The 22867-nt window shown below is 41.3% G+C and overlaps 1 protein-coding gene across 1 annotated transcript in view; it reads left to right on the forward strand.

The window, feature by feature from the left end:
• Nucleotides 1-22867, forward strand: part of DNAJC6 (DnaJ heat shock protein family (Hsp40) member C6) — a 153564-nt gene that overhangs the window by 85492 nt on the left and 45205 nt on the right. The window contains exon 2 of the mRNA XM_082613100.1: nucleotides 21786-21936. Within this exon, the coding sequence (XP_082469226.1) occupies nucleotides 21786-21936 (151 nt within the window). The remainder of the gene's footprint in view (nucleotides 1-21785; nucleotides 21937-22867) is intronic.

The raw sequence follows: 22867 nt of genomic DNA on the forward strand, positions 1-22867 counted from the left end.
ACTGCAATAGTCATTTTTTCCTTGGTTTCTGGTATCACAAACCAGGCTCATCTTGTACATTTTCTGCCCCAATCTTAGAATCGGCCATTTTCAAAGGGCCCTAGTTGTTTTAGAGGGCAGTGTTGTTTCAAGACCATAATCTTGGTGTGACAGGTGCTTTCTGCTACTGGGTTGGTCTCTGTGTCTAGCCCTTTTCAGTGGGCAGAGCTAGAAACAATTTTTAAAAAATAAAATATATCACGGATTCATAATGATAATTCAACTCAGATTCAGGAACATGGGGTTTTCACTTAATTTCATTATTTTTTTATATCAATACCTCTTACATCTGTATCTCCTTTTCTCCCATGCCCAAAACCCTGGTTCTCAACTACACCAATATAATTTCTTATTTGCTTTATGCCATAATAAATAATCACAGAATAATAATACCAACACTACCACCAAAACAGTATAAGGTTGTAAAGTTGTTGGGTTTTAAAAGTTTGGGGAGTGGGGAAGGGTTTGGATAGATTTCACTTTAAGACAATTAATTTGTGTTTTAAGGTCACTTGAGATAATTTCTCACTATATGTTTATATGATCAGATTGGTGCTTAGTTGGGTTAATTTGCTTCGTTTTGCTTTCACTTTTTATGGGTTACTTTTATGTTTCTAATTATGTAGAATATTTACATAGTTCCAAATTCAAATCTATAAAACAAGTTGTATTCAAAGAATTTCGGCTTCTATCCCTGTCCCCTATACCCTGTTTCCTGCTCATAGGCAGTTTTGGGTTTATCTTTTCACTTTGTAAATATAAGTGTGTGAGTGGTGTGTATATAAAAATATATCCCCACCCCCCACATCTCCTCCATTTTCTCTTAAAAAAAGAGAAGTGGAAGCTCTACACATATTTTGGATTCTGGACAAAATTTGAAGGCAGCACAGACCGTGCTTTTCTGAGAGGTTGAATGTGAGGTATGAGAACAGGGTCCTGGTCAGTACCCTGGGGTATCGCCTCATCGGCTGGGAATGGAATCATCTGTCCAAGTGGGCCTGGCTAGCCTCACTCATCCTCGCAGGCTCTGTTCAGCTATCCTTGCCCTCGGGTGCTCTCCGCTGGGTTCCCATGATACCCAGTGCATAAATAACATTGTCCTTTCCTCATGGTATATAGTTTTTTGTGTATGTTTGCCTGAGCAGCTTGAGGGCCGGGACGTGGTTTCTTCTGTTTTCCCACCACCTGCCACAGAACCTTTTACACAGTAGGAGCTTAGTAAATACATGAATAAAAGACTAGGCCGGGACCACACTAGGTTCTTTTACAGGCATTTATCTCTGATCTTCAGAATAACCCCATAAGGTAGATACTGTTATCCCATTTTACAGATGAAGAAACTGAGCTTCAGAAAGGTTTAGGCGGCTTTATCTAAAGAAATAGCTAGTAAATTGCTAAGCTAGAGTTTGGACCCAGGTCTCTCCAGTGCCAAAAGAACACAGTCCCAACTGTTGTCTAGGTAATTTCATTCAACAAATGGTTGTGGGAGACTGTCCACATCTTGCCTTTATTAACTGTGTGACCTCAGCAAGTAAGATAGCCTCTCTATATCTGTTTCCACACCTACAAAATATAAGATAGCAGTAATACGTACCTCATAGAGTTGTAAAGCATTTAGAACAATGACGGGTACAGAGGAGGCTCTCAAACATGAGCCTGTTTTAGTTACTGTTTGTCATTTTCAGTAGCGGAACACTAGAGTACTCTTACTACCACTGTGTCCACAGCTCTGTGCTCTGCGCTGTGTATGCAGTCTTGTCTAACCCACCCAGCTTGCCTTCTAGGAGCTTACAGTTATAAAGGTAAGATGCAGATGTTTAAAGGTTACAAAAAAGGGCAGCCAGGGAGAGATCAGCCCCTTTGAGATTAATGCCAAGTACAGAGGAAGAGGACAGAAGGAGCTTGCAGCTGGCCAGCCTATTACATAACAGCCCTCACCAGGTCTTCCTGGACAGAAATAGAAAACACAAGCCATGATGGAGATTGGGATGCTTTTTGTTGGACCAATGCCACCCTTTAGTGGCAGTTAAAACTTCAGCTCCATGTCCAATGTGGTGGGGTTCCTACCAGTGCCTTGCCCTGTAGCACAAATAACAATTTAATAATCATGTTTTAGAGAGTCTGTGAATCATGGAGTCTCCAGTGTTATGGGATCTTAGGGAGCAGCTAATTCTACCTCCTCATTTTACAGAGGAAGAGGCTTTGCCCAGAGGGGGAAAGCCATCTGCTTCAGGGTACACTGGTATTTGGAACTGAACTCCTTTGGTTATTCTCGTGAGTCAGATCATACAGATTCCCAAATGCCTGGACTCATGCCTGGGAGGGAGTGGACTCAAGTGTGTAGGTGTGTGGGGAGAAGAGACGTTGGCTCTACTCATGTGCTGCCCCCCACCATCCTGGGTGAGTCCAGGCTTCTATACCTGTGAGAACCACAGTGACAGTGGCTGCTGAGGGAAGAATTGGGTGTCTTGGACGTAGGCATTTCTTTTTTTTTTTTTTTTTTTTTTTGCTGTACGCGGGCCTCTCACTGTTGTGGCCTCTCCCGTTGCGGAGCACAGGCTCCGGACGCGCAGGCTCAGCGGCCATGGCGCACGGGCCCAGCCGCTCCGCGGCATGTGGGATCTTCCCAGACCGGGGCATGAACCCGTGTTCCCTGCGTCGGCAGGCGGACTGTCAACCACTGCGCCACCAGGGAAGCCCTGTAGGCATTTCTTATGTCTCATTTATATCGGGCAAGGTCATCTTGGGGCTCTTTCAGAGGTAAAGCCACCCGTGCACTTTGGCAATTGCACTGAGACCTCTGCTCTTCTCTCTGACGGGGAAATGAAGAATAGGATGGTGGGAGGGCATGGGATTTAGGGCCAGGCAAACCTGCTTTGTGTCTCACCCCGCTGTTCGTTAGATACGTGACCTCTCCTGCCGCCGCTGGGATGCTTGTACACATGACTGGTGAACAGGAGGATCAAAATCTGAGCAGCTGCTGACCCTAAAGAGTGCCTGTGCCTGTTGGGTGGGTGGGATGGGGCAGCAGCAAGAAGAGACAAATTTAGGAAAGACCATCTTTTATTTATTTTTTTACTGAAATATATTTGACATATAACATTATATAAATGTAAGGTGTACAACATGTTGATTAGATACATTTATATGTTGTAATATGATTACCCTTATAGCATTACTTAGCACCTCTATCACATCACATAATTATCATTTCTTTTTTGTGGTTGAAATAATGAAGATCTAGTCTCTTAGCGGGTTTGATGGTTATAATACAATAATGTTGTCTGTGTTCACTATAACGTGCATTAGATCACTAGGACTTATTTACCACTCATTCCAAGTTCGTACCTTTAAACCTCAGTCCTATCCCCCCACCCTCCAGACCCTGGTAATCACTATTTCACTCTCTGTTTTTACAAGTTTGGCTTTTTTAGATTCCACATATAAAGAGCCTCTGAAGGCGCTGCCCCCATCCCGGTGCATGACCATCTTGTCTGCACAAGGGATCATGAGCAGAACTGGGCCTCGGCTTTCCTCTCCTGACTGCTAAAGACTCAGCATGTAGTTTTCATTCACTTGTGCCTTCCCAGCAAGTGATGTTTAGAGGTTTCCTCTTCTTAGGACCTGGTCTTAAAAATATCCTTACATCATATACAGAGCAGACATCACAGGACCTGGCTTCTCTACTCCGGCAGTGCTTGCTGGTTTGATTGTTTCCCTTTATGTTTTAAGCTTTTAACTAATATGTAAAATGTCATGAGAAGATCACAGGCTTTGGAGGGAGACAGATCTGGGGAAGAGCCCTGGCTGTGTGACTGTATCTGTGTCTTGGGTCCTCAGTTTGCTCATCTGTAAATGGGGGATGATAGAGCTTACTTGGCAACATGATTGTGAGGATCAAATGAGACAATGGATTTAAAGCCTGGAGGCCCAGTTCCCAGCAATCAGAAGGTGAGTAATGAATGATAACCACTGCCATTATTACCAGGCAGCACTTCAAAGCAATTGCAGTTGGTTTAAGAGTGAAGTGGTGCTCTTGGTTTCTTGACAGATTTAATTCCATTTGATTCAGCCTCCTATTTTGGACTGTTTATACCTTGGTAGGCAACCTGCTGGGTGCTTGGTACAGACATAAATTAAGCACCGTCTCTGTTCTCATTAAGCTTTTCTTGCACATTAATTTGTCTATTTGAAGCTTCCAACAAAAACATTCCCACACCCCTCCCATTAATTCTAAATAACTCTGTTCTGTTGAAGGTTAGTTTGGCCCTCAAGCCTTTTGGGATTTGAGGACGACTCACCTTCCTAATTTTGTCTCCCACCCTCTCTAACACACTCTCTACATCCTCCCAATTCCTTGAGGAAACAGCATGATATCCTGGTTCCAGTATGTTCTATAATCAATGCCTTAGACACGTTGCACACCATCCTCCCTTCTCTACAGTGAAGAGTGTGATACCCATCTCAGTGTTGGGTGAGGATTCATGCCTGTAAATCTTGGTTCTGAGAGCGGGTAGCCTCACACGGACTAGACTGAAGGAAAGAGAAGAGACATACTGGAATCTGCATCTGTCAAATGGCAAGGAGAGGCAGAAGCTGCCTTGAACGCAGGGAGGCCCTGGGTGTACAGTGATTTGTCTGCGCCGTTTGTGGTGCCATTTCTGCAGCTTGCAGAAGAAAAGCCGCACAGCTCTTTCCTGTTCCCCTCCTCCCCTCCAAGTTCCTTATAGTAGTAGATGATGGCAAATATGGGATGATGATAATGGCTACTTCTTATTGAGCACTTGTGTATGTGCGTGTGTAAATATATATATATTTTTTTTAGTTAACAGTAATCTCAAAACTGAGCCTCTAAGAGGTTACATGGCACCCTTGAGCATGTAGAGGACAGGAAGGTGGCTGAAATGGTGGTGGTGGCCCCTCCAAAGCATGACTGATGGTTGGGGAGCTGGTATGCCAGGGAAACAATCAATTATCTGTCTCCTCAGCAACACCCAGTGTTTGGCTTTGTTGTCATTGGTGCGTTCCAGTTATCTTCATGTGGGTGAAGAAACAGGTCTCAGAAAATTTAATCCAGCTGGCTGTTCTATGCCCAGAATTCAGTTAAGTCCATGATTTCCAATTAATGGGCCTTCATGCCGAGATTGAGGTCATATCATTAATCTTGCTTTTATTTTAGGATTTCCACTGTCATGATTTACAGTGCAGCCCAGCCAGTCTTGTCAGGATTATTGGAGCATAATTAAGCCAGAAAGACAGCCAGACCAGCAAGTTAACATGGAGCCAGGGAGGGACCCCCTTCCTTTGCTTGGTAAGCCTGCCTCAGGCAGCATGGGGCCGCATGTGAGGATTTTCATCTGAGGACCATTTCCTGCATGTCTGATCTCTGTGCAATTCAAATCCCCATACGATAAAAAAAACTCCAGACAGGGAAAGGATTTCAGAGTCCCAGTTGGTGATCCATTGTGAACAATGTTCTGGTTAATTCAGTGCCACCACATACACCTCCACCTCAAGTTACCATTTACTAAGTGGTAAATGTAACAGTGTGCTTTTTACAGATGGTGGATTTAATCTTTGTGATGACTCTGTGAGGAAGGTATCATAGGCTTTCTCTATGCATGAGGTTATACAGATAGTAAGTGGCCTTTCCACTGAATGGATGGAAGAATTTGGCAGTTCCTAGATGCAGACCATTCCCAAGTGCCTGTTTCCTTTCCTTTCTTGTGGTGGTTCTGCTCAGGATGATCTCCTCCACTTTCCCATAGGAGAATAAGAATATAGGCATGTATAGGAAAATACTCTTTATGATTGCCTTCCAGGTGACAGATGTTTATCTGTCATTATCTTGTTTAAACCCTACCACATACATGGAAGGAAGATACGATCTGCCCCCATTTTACAGTTGAGGAAACTGAGGCTTAGATTAATTAGCCTGCCCATTGATATGCAGGTAGTAAGGAAGGAAGGTCAGTGTCATTAATCCAGGTCTGCTTATTTGCAAAGCATAGGTCCTTTCAATTACATCATGCTGGTACCAAATGCTTCTTTTCTTTTCTCTGGTTTTCCAGCAGTGCTTATTGTTGAGTTGAGACTCTTTGAGACAAGTAACACGTGGAGGGGCATTGTTTGAGCGGAGGGGGTCTGAAGAGAGGCTAGAAACCAACCTACTACCCAGCAAGTAAAGGTGTGCCCTTGAGCTTTAGCTCACATCTGCTATGTGCCTAGGCCAGACCCAGGTGTCTCCATCATTGCCTTTGATTAAATTTGCTCAGTGTTTGGTTTTTCCATGTGAGAGGGTACTGGTGAGGACTTTATGAGAATGTCTCCCAGACAAGTCCATGCCAGAAGCTTCGTCCTGAGACCAGTGAAATGAGGAGTTGAAGGTTCTTTTTGCACTTTGGTAGCAGGTTTTCCTCCCATTGCTTGCTGTGGGGTTTTGTTTTGTTTTGTTGTTGTTTTTTGTCTCAGGATTCACTTTCAGAGTATTTCCACATTCCCTGTTTAGTTAGCATTTAGATGTATCCTCACTCTGAGTTCACTGATCCTCACTGAGCATTTTTTTTTTTTTTTTTTTTTTGCTGTACGCGGGCCTCTCACTGTTGTGGCCTCTCCCATTGCGGAGCACAGGCTCTGGACGCGCAGGCTCAGTGGCCATGGCTCACGGGCCCAGCCGCTCTGCGGCATGTGGGATCTTCCCGGACCGGGGCACGAACCCGTGTCCCCTGCATCGGTAGACGGACTGTCAACCACTGCGCCACCAGGGAAGCCCCTCACTGAGCATTTTTATGCTCGGCACGACTTCCTCCAGAGACGGCGCATCAGAGATTCCTACTAATACATTTATCTGATGATTAGATGCTGAAGGTGCTGCCTTGAAATTTCCTTCAGGTGTCCTCGGATGGAATTCTGGCTTTTGAAATATGCCCTGAAGAGAGAGAGAGAGAGAGAGAGAGAGAGAGAGAGAGTGTGTGTGTGCGTGCCTGTGTGCGTGCGCACGCTATCCCTGGGGAATTCCACTTGTCTGAGGCAGCATTAATCTGCTCTGTGAAGGGCTTCTTAGAAATCTGCTGATCACTGTTTTTTGTCATTTGTTATGTCAGTGTGAGGACCAAATCCCACAAGCAGTTATACAGAGAGCAGGCAAGAGTTCTTACTCTTTTGCTTGACCTTCAGACCTTCTGGGATCCGAGGACTACTCAACTTCCCAGGCTCACTTCCCCCCTTTCTCTAACACTCCCTCTACATCCTCCCAGTTCCCTGAAGAAACAGAATGATATCCTGGTTGCAGTGTGCACTATAGTTGGTCTCTTAGACAGATTATTCACCATCTCAGTGTCCTCTCCTCCCTCTCCATTTAGTGGAGACTGTAAAACCCATCTCAGTTTTCTTAGCATGGTCCCCAGAACAGTTATAACTGGTGCTCAGGTATTCTTTTCCTTCTTATGTATGTCCTTGACTCGTTGGTCTCTTGGTCTGTGCTTTCTCTCCTCCCTCAGCCTGATATGTCCTTCAGCCTATTTCTACCCAAACTGCAATTCAAATACCACCTCTTCCATAAAGCCTTCCTCTTTACTACTTCCAGCAACCTGCATCCCTCTCCTCAAGCTGGAAATAAGCTCCTCTGAACTCCTGTTCACTTTATATGTATATAATATATACATATTATATACATATTATGTACATAATATATACATATACGTGTATATATATATATATATATATATATATATATATATATAATAATGCTTGGCAAGTCTGAGCAAGAGAAAAGCAGTTAACAGTTATGGTGCAGCTCTGTGAGAGATTTAGAGAAAAAATATTCATGACTTGGAAGACTGCTTTTCACTATTAAGTGGGAAAAATGGCAGGTCCAAACTATATATAGTATGAACTTATTTTTTTGTACCTGTGCATAGAACACATAATATATATGTGTGCATGTCCACAAAAATACAGAACTAAAAATGCGAGGGTGTACAGTTCTCCAAAATGTTAACAGTGGTCACCCTTGTTTGTTTCTTGTTTTATTTTCTTCTCTGTTTTAATTCCATTTTCTTTGGTTTTAGTGGACCTCAGGTGCAGAGAAGTGACTTAATCATACTGCTTTGCAGTCTTTATGTTGCAGAGGCCCCTCTCTGGTTTTATCCTAGATTTTCTTTTTTTCTCCTTTCATCCCCCATCCTTTCCTCTTTTCTATTTGCTTTCTTCCTAATGTTCTTGATGGGTGTCTTTAGGTGTGCCCAGATTTTCCATATTAAATATGAATGACCTCTGCAGTATATTTATTATTCTATAATAAAATACATATTATATAATGTTATATAATAAAATATGTTATAAAATATATATAACACATACACATATATAATATATATATACTGTATTTTAATCTGAACGAAAACCTTTTTTACAGTAGAAACTGAAATGTATATTTGTTTAGTACTTCCTTTCCCCCTTTCCTTCCCTCTCTCAACTTCACAGTCACACACGCACACACACACACACACACACAAATGAAGATATCTTGACCAGTTGTACCCTCAGATCTAAAATTCTAGAATTCTTTATTATATCTATTGGTTGATGCCTGTCTTGAGCTCTGTGATACATGGCTACATAGCGTTTTCTCTGAATTGTCTCAAGTAATTGAGCCAGGTTCCTAGTTCTTAGCACAACACAGAGCTTTAGGAGAGAATGGCTGTGGCAATGGGGACAGCCTTATGGGAGCATGGATGGTAATTCATGGTGAATCTTGTATTTGTCTTATCTTCTCCCACTCTGGACTCTACTGGAGAGTATGGCAAGAGGGACTCAGGCTTTGGAGTTAATGCTTTGTGTGTGTGTGTGTATGAGTACACCCATACATATATATGTGAATACTTACTGAAGGTTTACATTTTAAATATGTGTAGTTTATTATATGTCAATTTTATATATGTCAGTAGAGCTGTTTTTTAGAAAAGTTAATCATATTGATGCTTTGTGGAGAATAATTTGGTCTTCGTAGTGTATCCATGTGAGGCATGGGAATATGTTACTAATATCCTGTTGAGTTTTGAAGTGTTATGAGTCTGGGTTGCTTCCTCTCAAGATTCAAGCAGAACTTCCACCTCTGTGGTTGAAGGTACCCGACTGTGACTGACAAAATGAAGAAAGCACGGGTCTTGGCATCATATAGACATTTGTATATCCTAACTAAGAAACCTTAGTGTGAATGAATCTGCCTCTTTGAGGCCCACTTGCCTTATCTGAAAAATAAGAGCAAAAATATCTGTTAGTTTTACTGTGTGGGGTATTGTATGTTCCTAGCATGATGCTTAGCATGTAGTAAGGCTCCTCTGGCGTATGTGCAGCATATGTGTGTGTGTACATAGTATACATACATCTACTCTGAGCTTGTAAACAACAAACAATATCCGTACATGACAGTTGCTGCTCCTTTGGAGAGCAACGGTGAGATCTTTCTCTCAGAAGTCTGCTTACAGTGGCAGCTCTAGAATTTCCATCTAGGAGTTGCTAAGAGGACAATCTTATTGGAAGCAGGGAGGGTGAGAGACTCCTCTTAGAACTTCATTTGCATAACAAACAGTGCTTTCCTAAGATTCTCGAGTATCTGGGAGTTGTTTGGGAGGACTATTAGAGTTCTCAGTCACCCTTTGAAGCCTCTGTTGCCTCCCCTCTCCCCATTAAATAGAACCAAAATGGTGAAAGGAAAATTTTTGCTTGATTTTTTCATGGTAGTATTCTTTCAGCAGGCCTTCAGCTCTTTGCTATCTCTGTCCTCTGATGGACAGGGTCAGATAACACTGAGGGCATTTTCTCTGTTCCAGGCAACAAGACTAGTCATTAGAGGGAAATGTCATAGTCCATTTAATGCCATTTAAGCCCTGACCTTTTGGTTAAAGAAAAGAGGGAAAAAATGTGATGGTCCCTCACTTCCTGGAGTTGAGAGGCCAAGTGGTAGGCAGAAACTTTTCTGTTTCTTCAGAATTCCACTGAGTTCTGATCTCATTAGATTTGATCATTATTACTTCATAATGGGGAACCTCTTTATTTGGCCCAAGTGTTGGAGAGTAAAGATCTCCTAGACAGATCTGTTTCCCTGGCACATCATGAGTACTTAAGATATTTGTTGGATCAAAGTAAGCAATATCTATGTATTGTTTTATATGAGAATTTACTGTGTAGAATTTGGATTGACAACTGTAGCCTGACTTCAGTGATCCATGAAGGAACAAAATGTGTTCCATCCATTTATCTGGAGCTTCCCTAGCACTACCAGCCTGTTCGCGACCACTGTGCCTTGTCTTTATTCTACCAAAGTCAATTTTGGTCTCAGTTTGGTCTTCACTTTGACTCTATTTCTCATTCTTTCTACTCTTATCATTCTTTTTAAATATCTTGGATCCTTTCGGAAAAGAGGAGCTAGAGATGGTTACTTAATTAGCTCCTCTTATCTGTCTTAGTATAAAAACTGTAGGCAGCAAATATAACCAGCTCTTGTTGAGTTTCATGAAATCTCCATCTCTTAGGCAAGCATGCTCAGTGGGTGCTGAATGATACAGTGCTACAATCAGAAATTCAGAGAAATATGAAGAGACAGTGAAAGCATCTGGTTATATTTGCTGCCTACAGTTAGGCCCAGACCAAGTCTCTCCCAAGGTTCATCTGTTTGGTCTTCCTTGCTGCCTCTGTCATCTTCTCTCTGATTCTTATATTCTGCAGCAGCCCAGTTTCATGTACATTTATTGAGCGTTTACTGTGTGCCAGGTATTGTGCTAAGGTATGGCACAGTACCTTTTAGGAAGGTATGAGGAAGCATGAAACATTGTTCCTGTTATAGAAGACTCAGAGTTGCTGGGATTAAGGTGGATGGGTCAGACCGATTCACAAATAATTCTGTGTCGGTCAGACTGCTCCACATCCTAGGATGGAGGGGCAAAGTGACGTGAGAGAATGGGGACAGGAGAGACAAAGTTCTTATGAAAGACTTCAGGATGGGGAGGTGAGTAAGAGCAGAGGTTTTGGATCCAGCCAAATGTAGATTCACTCATTCTGCCATGACTGTCACTAAACTTCACCAAAGCCTCCGTTTCTTCAGTGGGACACCCAAGGGCCACTGTGCTTAGTGTGTGGGTCTAATTTAGTAGCGTGTAGAAACTACTTAGCAGAGTGCCTAGTCTAGAGTATGTGCTTAACAGATGACCTTTTTACAATGATGATACAGTCTCAAAGAATTGCTTAACAGATGACCTTTTTTTTTTTTTCGGTACAAGGGCCTCTTACTGTTGTGGCCTCTCCCATTGCGGAGCACAGGCTCCGGACGCGCAGGCTCAGTGGCCATGGCTCACGGGCCCAGCCGCTCCGCGGCATGTGGGATCTTCCTGGACCGGGGCATGAACCCGTGTCCCCTGCATTGGCAGGCGGACTCTCAACCACTGCACCACCAGGGAAGCCCCAGATGACCTTTTTACAATGATGATACAGTCTCAAAGAATTTTAGAACTGGAAGGGACTTAGGGAATCATCTAAATTCATTCCCCTGTTTCTGTCTTCTTTGAGACCCTGAGTCTGTGATTCTGTTATTCTGTTATGTGATTCATTGCTCAGGAAGGAGCTGGGGTTGCTCTTCCCATCAAAGTCCTAAAAGTGGGTAAAGAAATACTGTACCTACTGATTTGATGGTATCAAGAGTGGTAATAAAATATTTAAAAACTGTCCTGATAATACAATTTAATGTATAAATATATATAAAATATAAAGTGTAGTCCCTTTTATTCTCTAAACAAGCAAATACACACATGCACATATAATTGTTTACTGTGTGGTAATATTTATAGCACACATTATCATGCTAATGTCCCTCTTTTTTTGTTGAGTTGGGACATTCTCTAGAGTATCCTTGTCGCTAGCTAAATGATCCCCATTTCCAAGTGATGGTTTGATGTAGGGAATGGCATCAGATCCTTCCAGCAACATCCCTGTTAAGTTGACTCTCTCAGAGGGCCCGTCACCTTATTCCAGCTCAAGAAGGACTGAGTGTGTTACTGACTTGTCAGGGCTGTGATACCCTTTGAGGGTCCTTTGTGGTTTGGACCCTCAAAGCCAGAACCATTGGCACCACCTGCTTTGTGGCCTGCACCTGCCAGTGGTGCTGAGTTCCTTTGGAGCTGCTGGTGGATGCAGCACACACCCAGGCCTCTGCCCCCAGGGTCTGTTGAGCAGCTGCCAGACTGGTCCATGTCTTGGGCCACTGCTATGCAATGTCATCAAGTGACTTGTAGTTTTTGTAGCTCATATTATGTGCCAAATAGTACAGAACTATTTCAGTATTTCAGAAGCCAGTATCCATGAATCTGTGTGAACCTGAATATTAGTCGTGCAAAGAGCACATAATCGTTCCCCATATTAGGTACCAGCTCACTTCAAGATGGGAAGAGGAAACCCCAAAGCTATAAAGAGGTTCACCTCTGTTAAACACTCGTGATTCTGAACTATCAGAAGTGAAGAATTTACATGTGCTGCAACGGAAGCTCCAGAAAGAGATCCTGTGCTTGTCGCACACGTCCCTATTGTCTGTCTTCATCAACTCTGAAACTGAACAGCATGGCCTTTTTTTTTTTTTTGCTGAGGCTGCCTAACTCTGCTGGCTGGAGACAGCATTTTCATGGCTTTATTCTTTTCATTCCCCAGAGCCACCTTGTAGCTATCATTTATTAAGTGTGCACAACACACCAGGCACTGTGCTAAGAGGTTATAAAACTTTGACTTATATAATCCTCACTGCAATCCTATGTGAGATTCTATTGAAGCTTCCAATTTAAAGATAAGGATATCAAGACCTTGATCAGTTACTTAACTTTGCTACGCTATATATCTAGCTGGTAGCAAAAGTTGAATCTGTACCCCATATTTTGACTTAAACCCCATAATTTGACTGTGGAGGCTTTGTCCCACGCCTAGCCTCTTGTTTGGCATAGGGGGTGTCAATTTTTTCACTTAAAGTTTTTTTCTGTGAAATTGTTATCTTTAATATAACACAATGACTCATTTACATGAGAGCTGAATTTCTAAGAATTAAAATAAAAATTCCTGACTGTTTTAGAAAATGTTACTACTTAAAAATCACGTTGACATACATGATCTTGTTTGATCCTTTTAACGCCTTTTGACATGTAGAAAAGTTTTTTTTTCTTAACTTGTTCCAATTTATAAAGGGGGAAGCAGCCTTAAAGGAGTTAAATATCATGCTTAGGTTCACACAGATTTTAAGTGAAAAAACGAAGTCTCCAGTCTAAGACCTGTCTCCTCAAAGTCCATCCTGTTTTCTCTAAGCTTCCCTGAAGTGGGATGAATTGGGAATGAGGTATAAGCAGTCTTTGATTTTAGAAGCCAAGGTAGTGGGCTTTTCCATGATATATCTAGTTGTTATCCCCATGTTATCCATTTCTTGAATTGTGGGAAGCCAAGAGCTGGAAAATCTGCTAGAAACAAGGATGATGAAGCCTTCAGTGGTGATGACACTGGTTCTTTGTCCCCTGCCAAGTGTTGTGGAGAAGAAATAGTATTTTCCTAATATAGGGGCGAATGGTACATCTCTGCAAAGTCCCTTTAGTTTTGGGAATTTCTATCCTGCAATTGCCAACTTGGTAGAATCCAGGAATGGACGTTTGTAGCTTTATGACACTTAAATAACTGCAGAGGAAAATGCCTTGCTGGTGAAAAAGAACATGAATATGAGGAGATCATGATGCCAAAATTCAGATTATCAGTTATCCCCCATACAGGCTGATCCTGAACACTATGGAATAATAACTCATAATTACTAGAACTGAATGACAGAGACTTCCCAGGAATGGGAAAGCTGATGCTCTGTGGACATGTTTTTGTGGAGGCCCAGAGTACTCACTGAGGTGGACTGATGTCCCAAGAACTTTAATTGTTGCCAAGAGTCCTTTGCCCCCTTTTCCCTGTTCTTAATGTACTGGATTATTTTACCAGAGCTGAGGCAGTTACTACCACGATGAAGCAGGGGTCTCAGGTCTTAGAAAAAGTCAAGTACTGAAAAGATGTTCCTGGCAGGTTCCCAGCCTGCTTGGAGTTAAAGATCCACATAGAGCTACTCAAGGTCTTATGGGCAACATTTGCCTACATCTCATAGGCTGGGCTGAGAAACTGTTGTGACTGTGAACTATGATGACTTATGTACAGAGAAGGGAGGTCTCTACATCTATTGAGGGAGGACAGATTGAATTTTAATGGCATATCACTTGGCTGTTGTCTTTATTTTACATAACATATTTTTAATTATAAACCTAATGAATGTAAATTACAGAAAGCTTAGAAATGACAATCCAACAACAAAAAAGCACTTATCATTCTCCCACTTACATATTATTGCTGTAATTATTTTGAAAATGTACCAGCTAAGAGCCTGGACTCTGGAGCAGCCAGCCTGCCTGGGTACAAATCCTGGCTTAGTAACTGTGGGACCTGGGGCAAGTCACTGATGTGTCTTTGCTTCAGTTTCCGCATGTGGAAAATGGAGAGAGCAATGGTATCTCCTTCACAGGGTGGCTGTGAAGATTAAATACTACCTATAAAGAATTTAGATTGGTACCTGATACATGGTAGGCATTCAGTAAGTTTGAATTGCTGTTATTTTTATTTTATGTTTATTAAATCATCTGAATTCTTTCTCTAAACTCAAATATTTTTCTTTTGCAAAAATTAGATTGTACTGTGCATGTTTGTATGCTTTTAATCTTTCATTTAGCCTTTTGTTGTGAGCATCTGTATTCTTCTACAAAGTGATTTTAATAGCTAATTTAATAGCTAATAGCTAATTACACTGTTAGAGGTAATCAATTATACATCCTTTATTGTCTCTTGCCGTTGTAAGCAGTACCTCAATGAACATCTTTTTGGATAAATATTTACATACCTTCTTTTTCTTTTGATGACAGTACTTTATGGGGGAGCATCCTTTCTTAGAGGTTACCAAGTGAAATTGTATGCAGCCTAGGGTGCCATGAGCATATATATTGTATAAGCAGTGGGAGCATATGTGGGGAATGACCACGGTGCATTATGGACTTTCCAAGGCAAGGCTTTTGTCAACATCTTCCTTCTTCTTTCACAATGCTTCTCATGGTGTTTTGTCCACAGCTAACAAATCAATAAGATGTTTATGAAAAGTAGCCACATGTACTTTTCTTATATTTCTAGTTACATTAAGGCAGTTAAGACCATCCTTAACATTTTGCTGGTCTTCTTAAAAATATATTTTTTTAATTTCAAACAACAATCGAATCATTTCAAATATTTTTTAGACTGAAGCTTAATATAAGTAAATGAGCAAACAGCTAACTAACAGTCCAGTGGGAAACAGATTCTCTCCCAGGAGGTACAAATTTTATGTGACTCTGTGAGTGAGAACAGGTCAAGTCATATCCATGGTGAGTTCCCATGACTTGGGAGAGATAAGATGCTGTTTCTAGTTTCCTAAACATTAGGAATTCCAAGAAAAACTTGTTTATTACATGCTTAGAAATGACACAGGGGGCAGAGTGCAGTTCTCTGGTGCTTATTTTTGGTGGGCTTAGATTTTAAAATGACAAGACATCACAGAACAAGCTTCTACCTGGAGCCTTAGCGTCACAGACCTGGACGCTTTCTCCTTGGGTGGCATTCTCAGGCTGTCTCAACTCTGACCTCCCCACTCCCACCTTCTTAGCGCTTCAAATCCCCAAAGACCCTTTATAAGTACAGGGTATGTTCTTAGCACTAGGTGCCATTTTAGCCAAAGCATTTAGAAAAGTGTCAGAGGTGGCAAGATTTGGATTCCTATGAATGAGAAATCTTTCAACCATCTAGTGCAAGGATTAGAAAACTTCTGTAAAGGGCCAGATAGTAAGTACTTTAGACTCTGTCTAAAGGTCTCTGTCACAACTATTCAACTTGGCCATTGTAACGTGAAAGAAGCCATAGACAATATGTAAATGAATGAGTATAGTTGTATTCTAGTAAAACTTTACTTATAGACATTGAAATTTGACCTTCATGTAGTTTTCACTTTGTTAAACATGCTTCTTTTTTGTTTGTTTGTTTGTTTTTTTGTGTGGTACGCGGGCCTCTCACTGTTGTGGCCTCTCCCATTGCGGAGCACAGGCTCCGGACATGCAGGCTCAGTGGCCATGGCTCACGGGCCCAGCCGCTCCGCGGCATGTGGGATCCTCCCAGACCAGGGCACGAACCCGTGTCCCCTGCATCGGCAGGAGGACTCTCAAACACTGTGCCACCAGGGAAGCCCCATTATTCTTCTTTTGACTTTTTTCAATCATTTAAAAACATGAAAGCCATTCTTATTTCACAGACTATATAAAAATAGGCAGCAGGCTGGATTTGGCCCATGGGCTGTAGTTTGTCGACCCCTGATCTACTAGTCATTGTTTTTCTTCTGCATGTCACTCTCTGCACCGTTTCCCTCTTTGTTGTGTCATTTTTTGAAGTCTTTCTGCCGTTTCTCTCAGCAAGCTGAGGCTCTAGTATCCTTCTGAGAATCTGTGCTTCTGACATTATGTAGCTCATTAAGGTGAGTCAGAACACCCACCTAAAAGAACCGTTAGGGCAAAATCAGATAGTGCCCCTCTTCTCTTTTTTGTGTCCTGGCTAGTTTGACATATAAGTTGGGTCTATGGAGGTTGCAGACTTTGTAACCCTGGCAAATGGCTCTGGTTTCTGCAGGGTTCCAAGGCTCTAATGAATAGAGCATGCAGCCTGAGTGATGGTGAGAGTCTGATTTTTAGATAATCAAGGATATTTATATCTTTAAATAGGTTGGTGCCTTGCAGTGCTGTTCCAGCATGAAATTGAGAGTCAGAGAGAGGTCTGGATAATCAGTTTGGTGTCATCTCTTAGAACAATAATGTATCAGAAGGGTGTTCAGGCTCGGGATGGAAATGAGGAGTTATAAGCATATGTTGCTCTATCCTTGCTGTATTTAAAATGAAAACACGATACAGATTTTTATATGTGGATGTGTTTAAAGGGAAATAATATGCCCTATGTCATAGGGAAACAACACAAGTGGGAACATTCTCAAATCTGTAGCTGTAGCCCTGGTCTGTGGAGCTGCTCTTCAGACAAGCTCCTGGCAATTATTTAGGGCTGCTAAGCAGTGTGGGCGACAGAGGCTTGGCTGCCTGCATAATGAGATTGGCTTGGTTGGTCTGACAGATGCAGTGATTTATGAGAGTGCTTGTTGGGAGGACACCTGCTGCTGAGAGCAGCCAGATGAATGCAATACATGTGGGAGGTGGAGGAGAGCAAGGGATAGGAGAGGGGCGGTTGTGTGTAAGGCAGGCAAGGATTGTCCTGATTACAGCTGTGAGAATTGTGGGCTGATATGGAGCTGTGGAATAGCATGAATGGAGACGCAGTGTAGGCTTGGGAATTGTACAGACCTGAGTTTGAATTCCTGGCTCTACCGCTTGTTAGCTGAGATCTTAGGTGAGTTGCTTCCCTTCTTTGAGCCTCCATTTCTTCACCTATAAAATGGGGATAATAAACACCCTCCTTATTTCCCAGAACATGAAATTGTACTAACATAAAAGTCCAAGTGGGGTTTCTGGTGCATGGGAGAGCTCAGTAAGTGGTAGACATTATCAGTGTTTGTCCATGTGTCTATTCATTTGTTTATTCACGTGCATTGATTGTTCTTTGTAATTTCTAATAGAGCCTTGTTTTCAAGTAGATGCCTAAGGGTGACTTAGGCATCAAAAGCTCTTGTGATCAGGGTGTAAGTACATAACAGTCAACATGTACTTATAGGTATATGTATGAACATCTAAACGGCTCATAGAAGTTTAGTAGATATGTGAAGTATGATTTAAAGAACAGCTGCCTGCCCAGTAAGCACAATAAAAAATACTTCACCTTACTAAGTCAGAAAGAGAAAGACAAATACCGTATGCTAACACATATATATGGAATCTAAGAAAAAAAATTGTCATGAAGAACCTAGGGGTAAGATGGGAATAAAGACACAGACCTACTAGAGAATGGATTTGAGGATATGGGGAGGGGGAAGGGTAAGCTGTGACAAAGCGAGAGAGTGGCATGGACATATATATACTACCAAACGTAAGGTAGATAGCTAGTGGGAAGCAGCCGCATAGCACGGGGAGATCAGCTGGTGCTTTGTGACCACCTAGAGGGGTGGGATAGGGAGGGTGGGAGGGAGGGAGATGCAAGAGGGAAGAGATATGGGAACATATGTATATGTATAACTGATTCACTTTGCTATAAAGCAGAAACTAACACACCATTGTAAAGCAATTATACTCCCATAAAGATGTAAAAAAAAATACTTCACCTTACTAATAATTGGGGGAAACCACAAATAAGACCAAGAGGAGATATTGTCTCATTCACCAGATTGGTAAAAATGTTAAAGTCTGACAATACCAAGTGTTAAGGAGAATGTAGAGTGACGGAGCTCATATGTACTACTAGTGGGAGTTTAAGCTGATACAGCTACTTTGGAAAATGATGTGTTAATATCTAGAAATTTGAAGATGTGTGTATCCCATCTCCAAGCAGATTTCCACTCCTAGGCGTAACCTAGCGAGATCTCTCACATGTAATCAAGCCAATGTGTTCTTGTTTGTTATAGGAAATAATCTTAGTATCCATCTATGGGGTAATGGATGCATACTTTAAGTGAGCTAAAGGTACATGTGGTATCAGCATAGAAGAATTTTAAATAATGATGCGTGGAAAAAATAAAGTTGCAAACAGAAAGCCATTTATATATAGTTTGAAAGTGTGAAAAACAATATTAATGTATTGCCTATGGATACCTACATGTGAAATAAAAGTTTAAAGAAATTATTTGGAATGATAAATATTAAATTTAAAAATATTATATAAATATTAAATTCAAGATAGTATTAGGAGAAGAAAGATATGGTTGTAAAGGTTGCATAGGGCCCAGATCCCAACTCTGCCCTTGACTTACCAGCTGTATACCCTTAGACAAGTTACTTAACCTCTGTGCCTCAGTTTTTTGATGTATAAAATGGAAAAATAATATTATCTACCTCATAGGTATGCTGTGAGGGTGAAATGAGTGAGCATAGGTAAAATGTTTAGAATAATATCTAGCAAATAGTAAGTGCTATATAAGCGTTAGCAATTCAGGTTCTAATTACATGAGTATTTTTTATTATTCTGTTTATTTTTTTAAATGTTAAACATTGTAGTTTTTTAAAATGTATAAATGTTTCAGTATTCTAAAAGATAAAGACTATATGTAACATAACTACAGTATAATTAGTACACCTAAAATTAACAATAAATCCTTAACATCAAATACCCAGTTAATTGTTCAAATTCCAATTGCCCATAAATGTCATTAACTTCTTATACTTTCTTTAGATTAAGTTCCATGCATTATACTTTATTGATTTATCTTTTAAGACATTTTAATCTACAAATTCCTCCTCCAACTTTTCTTTTTCTTCAATTAATTTTTTAGCTTTATTGAGGTATAATTGGTATATAAAAATCACACACATTTAATGTATACATCTTGATGAGTTTAGACATATGCATATACTCATCATACTATCACCACAACGTCCAAAACGTTTTTTGTGTTCTTTTGTGTGGCTTTTTTTTTTTTTCTGGTTTTGTTTTGTAAGAACACTTAACATGAGATCCATCTTCATTAGTTTGTTTTTAAATTTTCTCTCCAGACTTTCCACAAGCACATTTAACCATTGTCCACATGCATGCATGTACCTGTCACTTAAAATAACTGATCTGGTTGGAACATAGATATGCACCCCCCTTGTCCTGAGGAAAGCACGGAAGGAAGCTTATTCAGCAACAGAGTCAAAGTTACAGAGGTTTGCTCTTGTAAGCTAAATAAGTTCCTGTGTTCTACTGTACCTGAGATCCAGGGATCTATCCTCCTAACATATTTTGAAGTATAGAACAAATACTGCAGTTTTCTAAAAAGAAGAGATGTCATTCTTGCCCTTTGTCATCAAAGAGTTGATAAGTGAACAAAGATTAAAAAATATCATCAACATAGGAATTTCAGGGTGTGGCATAATAATAGTAGAGCTGCAATCTATTAACCCCTAAATGTAGTAGGTACTGTGCTTAAGATACACTCATTTTATGTTTCCCTATGAAGTAGGCACTATTTTTAAACCCTGTTTCACAGTCAGGAATCTTTCTTCCTGCCAGAACCCAGGTAAGAGTGACTCACGCTCTTGACTGCTAGTCTGTACAGCCTACCTGGCTGTTGTTTACATTAGCTTCCTCTACACAGATTCCTACTTCCTTCCTGTATCAATCTTTATAAGCTAAGTTATGTTATGGTAATGAACAGTCCTAAAATGGGAATGGGGTAGCTTCTAATAATAAAGGGTTATTTCTCAGTCATGGTACATATTCATCAAGGGTCAGCTGAGAGCTCTGCCACAAGCTCTTTACTCTGGGAGCCAGGAGTCCTGGACAGAGTAGCCACAATCTCAGACCTTGCGGGTTGCTATGGAGAGAGAGAGAGAGAGAGAGAGAGAGAGAGAGAGAGAGAGAGAGAAAATATATGGGAATGAGAACTATGGATAATCTCACCCTAACAGTTAAATGCTCCAGACTGAGAGAGACACACAACATTTCCACTCACATATTATAAACGAGAGTGCTGGTTTTCAAACAGGGCTAATTTTGCCAACATCTAGGGACATTTTGGCTGTCATAGCCGGAGAAGGGGGGGGATGCTACCTAGTCACCAGAGGTCACGGATGCTGCTAAACGCCCTACAATGCACAGGACAATCCACCCCCTCCCCGCCGCCAGCCACCACAACACACATATAGCAAAGAAGTATTCGGCCCCGAGGTCAATAGTTCCAAGGTTGAGAGACTCTGGACTAGAGCCAGTCACAAAGAGCCAGAAAGTACAATTTTATGAAACTGTCAGGGAGGAGAACCTGACACTTGACAAATAACACCAGTGACCACTATGCGTACTCAAGCTTAAAAGCTGTTATAAGGGCCCTTCAGAAAATACTTTCCCAGGATGGAAGTGAAGTATTACTTTTCGAGATAGCCATAGAAGGAGTCTTCTAACACAGTTAACTCCATCGAAGGCCAGAGGAGGCCCCTGGACTCACTTCTCAGCTGACCGCTGCTCTTCCTCAGCACTGCCTGAAAGAAGTATAATGCAGGCCACATATACAATTTAAATTTTTCTAGTCTCCACGTTAAAAAAGTAAAAAAGAATAGGTGAAATTAATTTAATAGCATAATCTATTTAATTCAGTATATCCAAAATATTATCATTTTAAATGTAATCATTGTAAAAAAAAGTGTATGAGATATTTTACATTTTTTGCACTTTGACACTTTGATACTCACAGCACCGTCTCAAGTCAGACTAGCCACATTTCCAGTGCTCAGTTGGCATGTGTGGTTACAGTATTGGATGTGCAGCTCTGGAGGTTTCTGTTCTGGAACTTGGTGAGGGGCTTTCCTTGGTCTCCTCTGAGGACCAGCAGCACTGCTGTCTGTAACCCAGAGTCAGTAAGTTCTGGAAGCATGACATAACTTGCAGGAATATCTGTCCCAGACTCCCAAAGACGGTCTGCGTATGTTTCAGGAACAAAGAGGGATTGGTTTCCTGTGTAGTCTGTGCTATTTACCTCTTTTTCTGATTTTCACTGGCAGGTGCCTCATCTCCAGACATGGAGCCCAGCTATGGGGGAGGTCTCTTTGACATGGTGAAAGGAGGTGCAGGGAGGCTGTTTAGTAACCTAAAGGACAACTTGAAAGACACCCTCAAAGACACGTCTTCCAGAGTTATACAATCTGTTACCAGGTATGTGCATCCTTCCCCATTAAGTTTATGGACTCCGTGCCCCGAAAGGATCTGCTTACCTGCCAACTGCTTGTTTCGCTCAAGCACTGTCAATTTTGTGATGCAACTGCATGGGATCTGATTGACTAGGAATTCCATTGAAGCCACAAAGTTGAGTCCTTCAGAAGCTACAGGCATAGGCTGGGAGGACTCGGCCCCTTGGTACGTTAGAGGATAGTGGTTGACATCTCTGGCTTTTGAATCCAGCATCCTGAATCCTAATGCAGTATCTGCCCTTGTTAACCTAAGGCAAGTTTTTTTTTTCTAAGGCAAATTAATTAACCTCTCTGAGCTTTACTTTGATACCCTGGTAAGATTTATGTCTTTAGGTGGTTTGAGAATTAAATGAGATAATAATGCACATGCAATCCAAATAAGCAATACTTATGGATTGTAATCAAAACAGAATTTTGTTTTCGTATCTTAATAGCCCTTTAAAATTTATTTACTGGGAGAAGTTTCTACCCTTCTACTGTGTGAAACTTTTACAAGCAGGCCATATGAATTCTTTTTTTATTCTTAGGAATTAGAAAGTTCTAGGGTCACTTTAAGTTAAAATATGTGGTTTTAAATCAGAAATTCAAACGTGAAGTCCAACATATTAATCAACATTTTAATTTTTTTCAACAGTAATTGTATCCTTTACCTTCAATCCCCAGCTAGCACCTGGTAGGCAAAAAAAAAAGGGTCCTTTGTTCTTTCTCCATCACTTCCTCCCCTACCCCCTAGCTGCATGCCCTGTTTGGAGTGGTAGGTGTGTGCTCCTGAGGGTGTGGGCTGTCTTCTATCAAAAGTGCTTACTTGTTAGGGGGAAGGCCTGAAGGGAAGTCAGAATATAGCTACTGAATGGAAATGTCCCAGGTCATGATGTGCAAGTGATTGAGAGAGAGAA

The sequence above is a fragment of the Mesoplodon mirus genome, assembly GCF_964341445.2.
Source record: "Mesoplodon mirus genome assembly, chromosome: 3".
NCBI lineage: Eukaryota > Metazoa > Chordata > Mammalia > Artiodactyla > Ziphiidae > Mesoplodon > Mesoplodon mirus.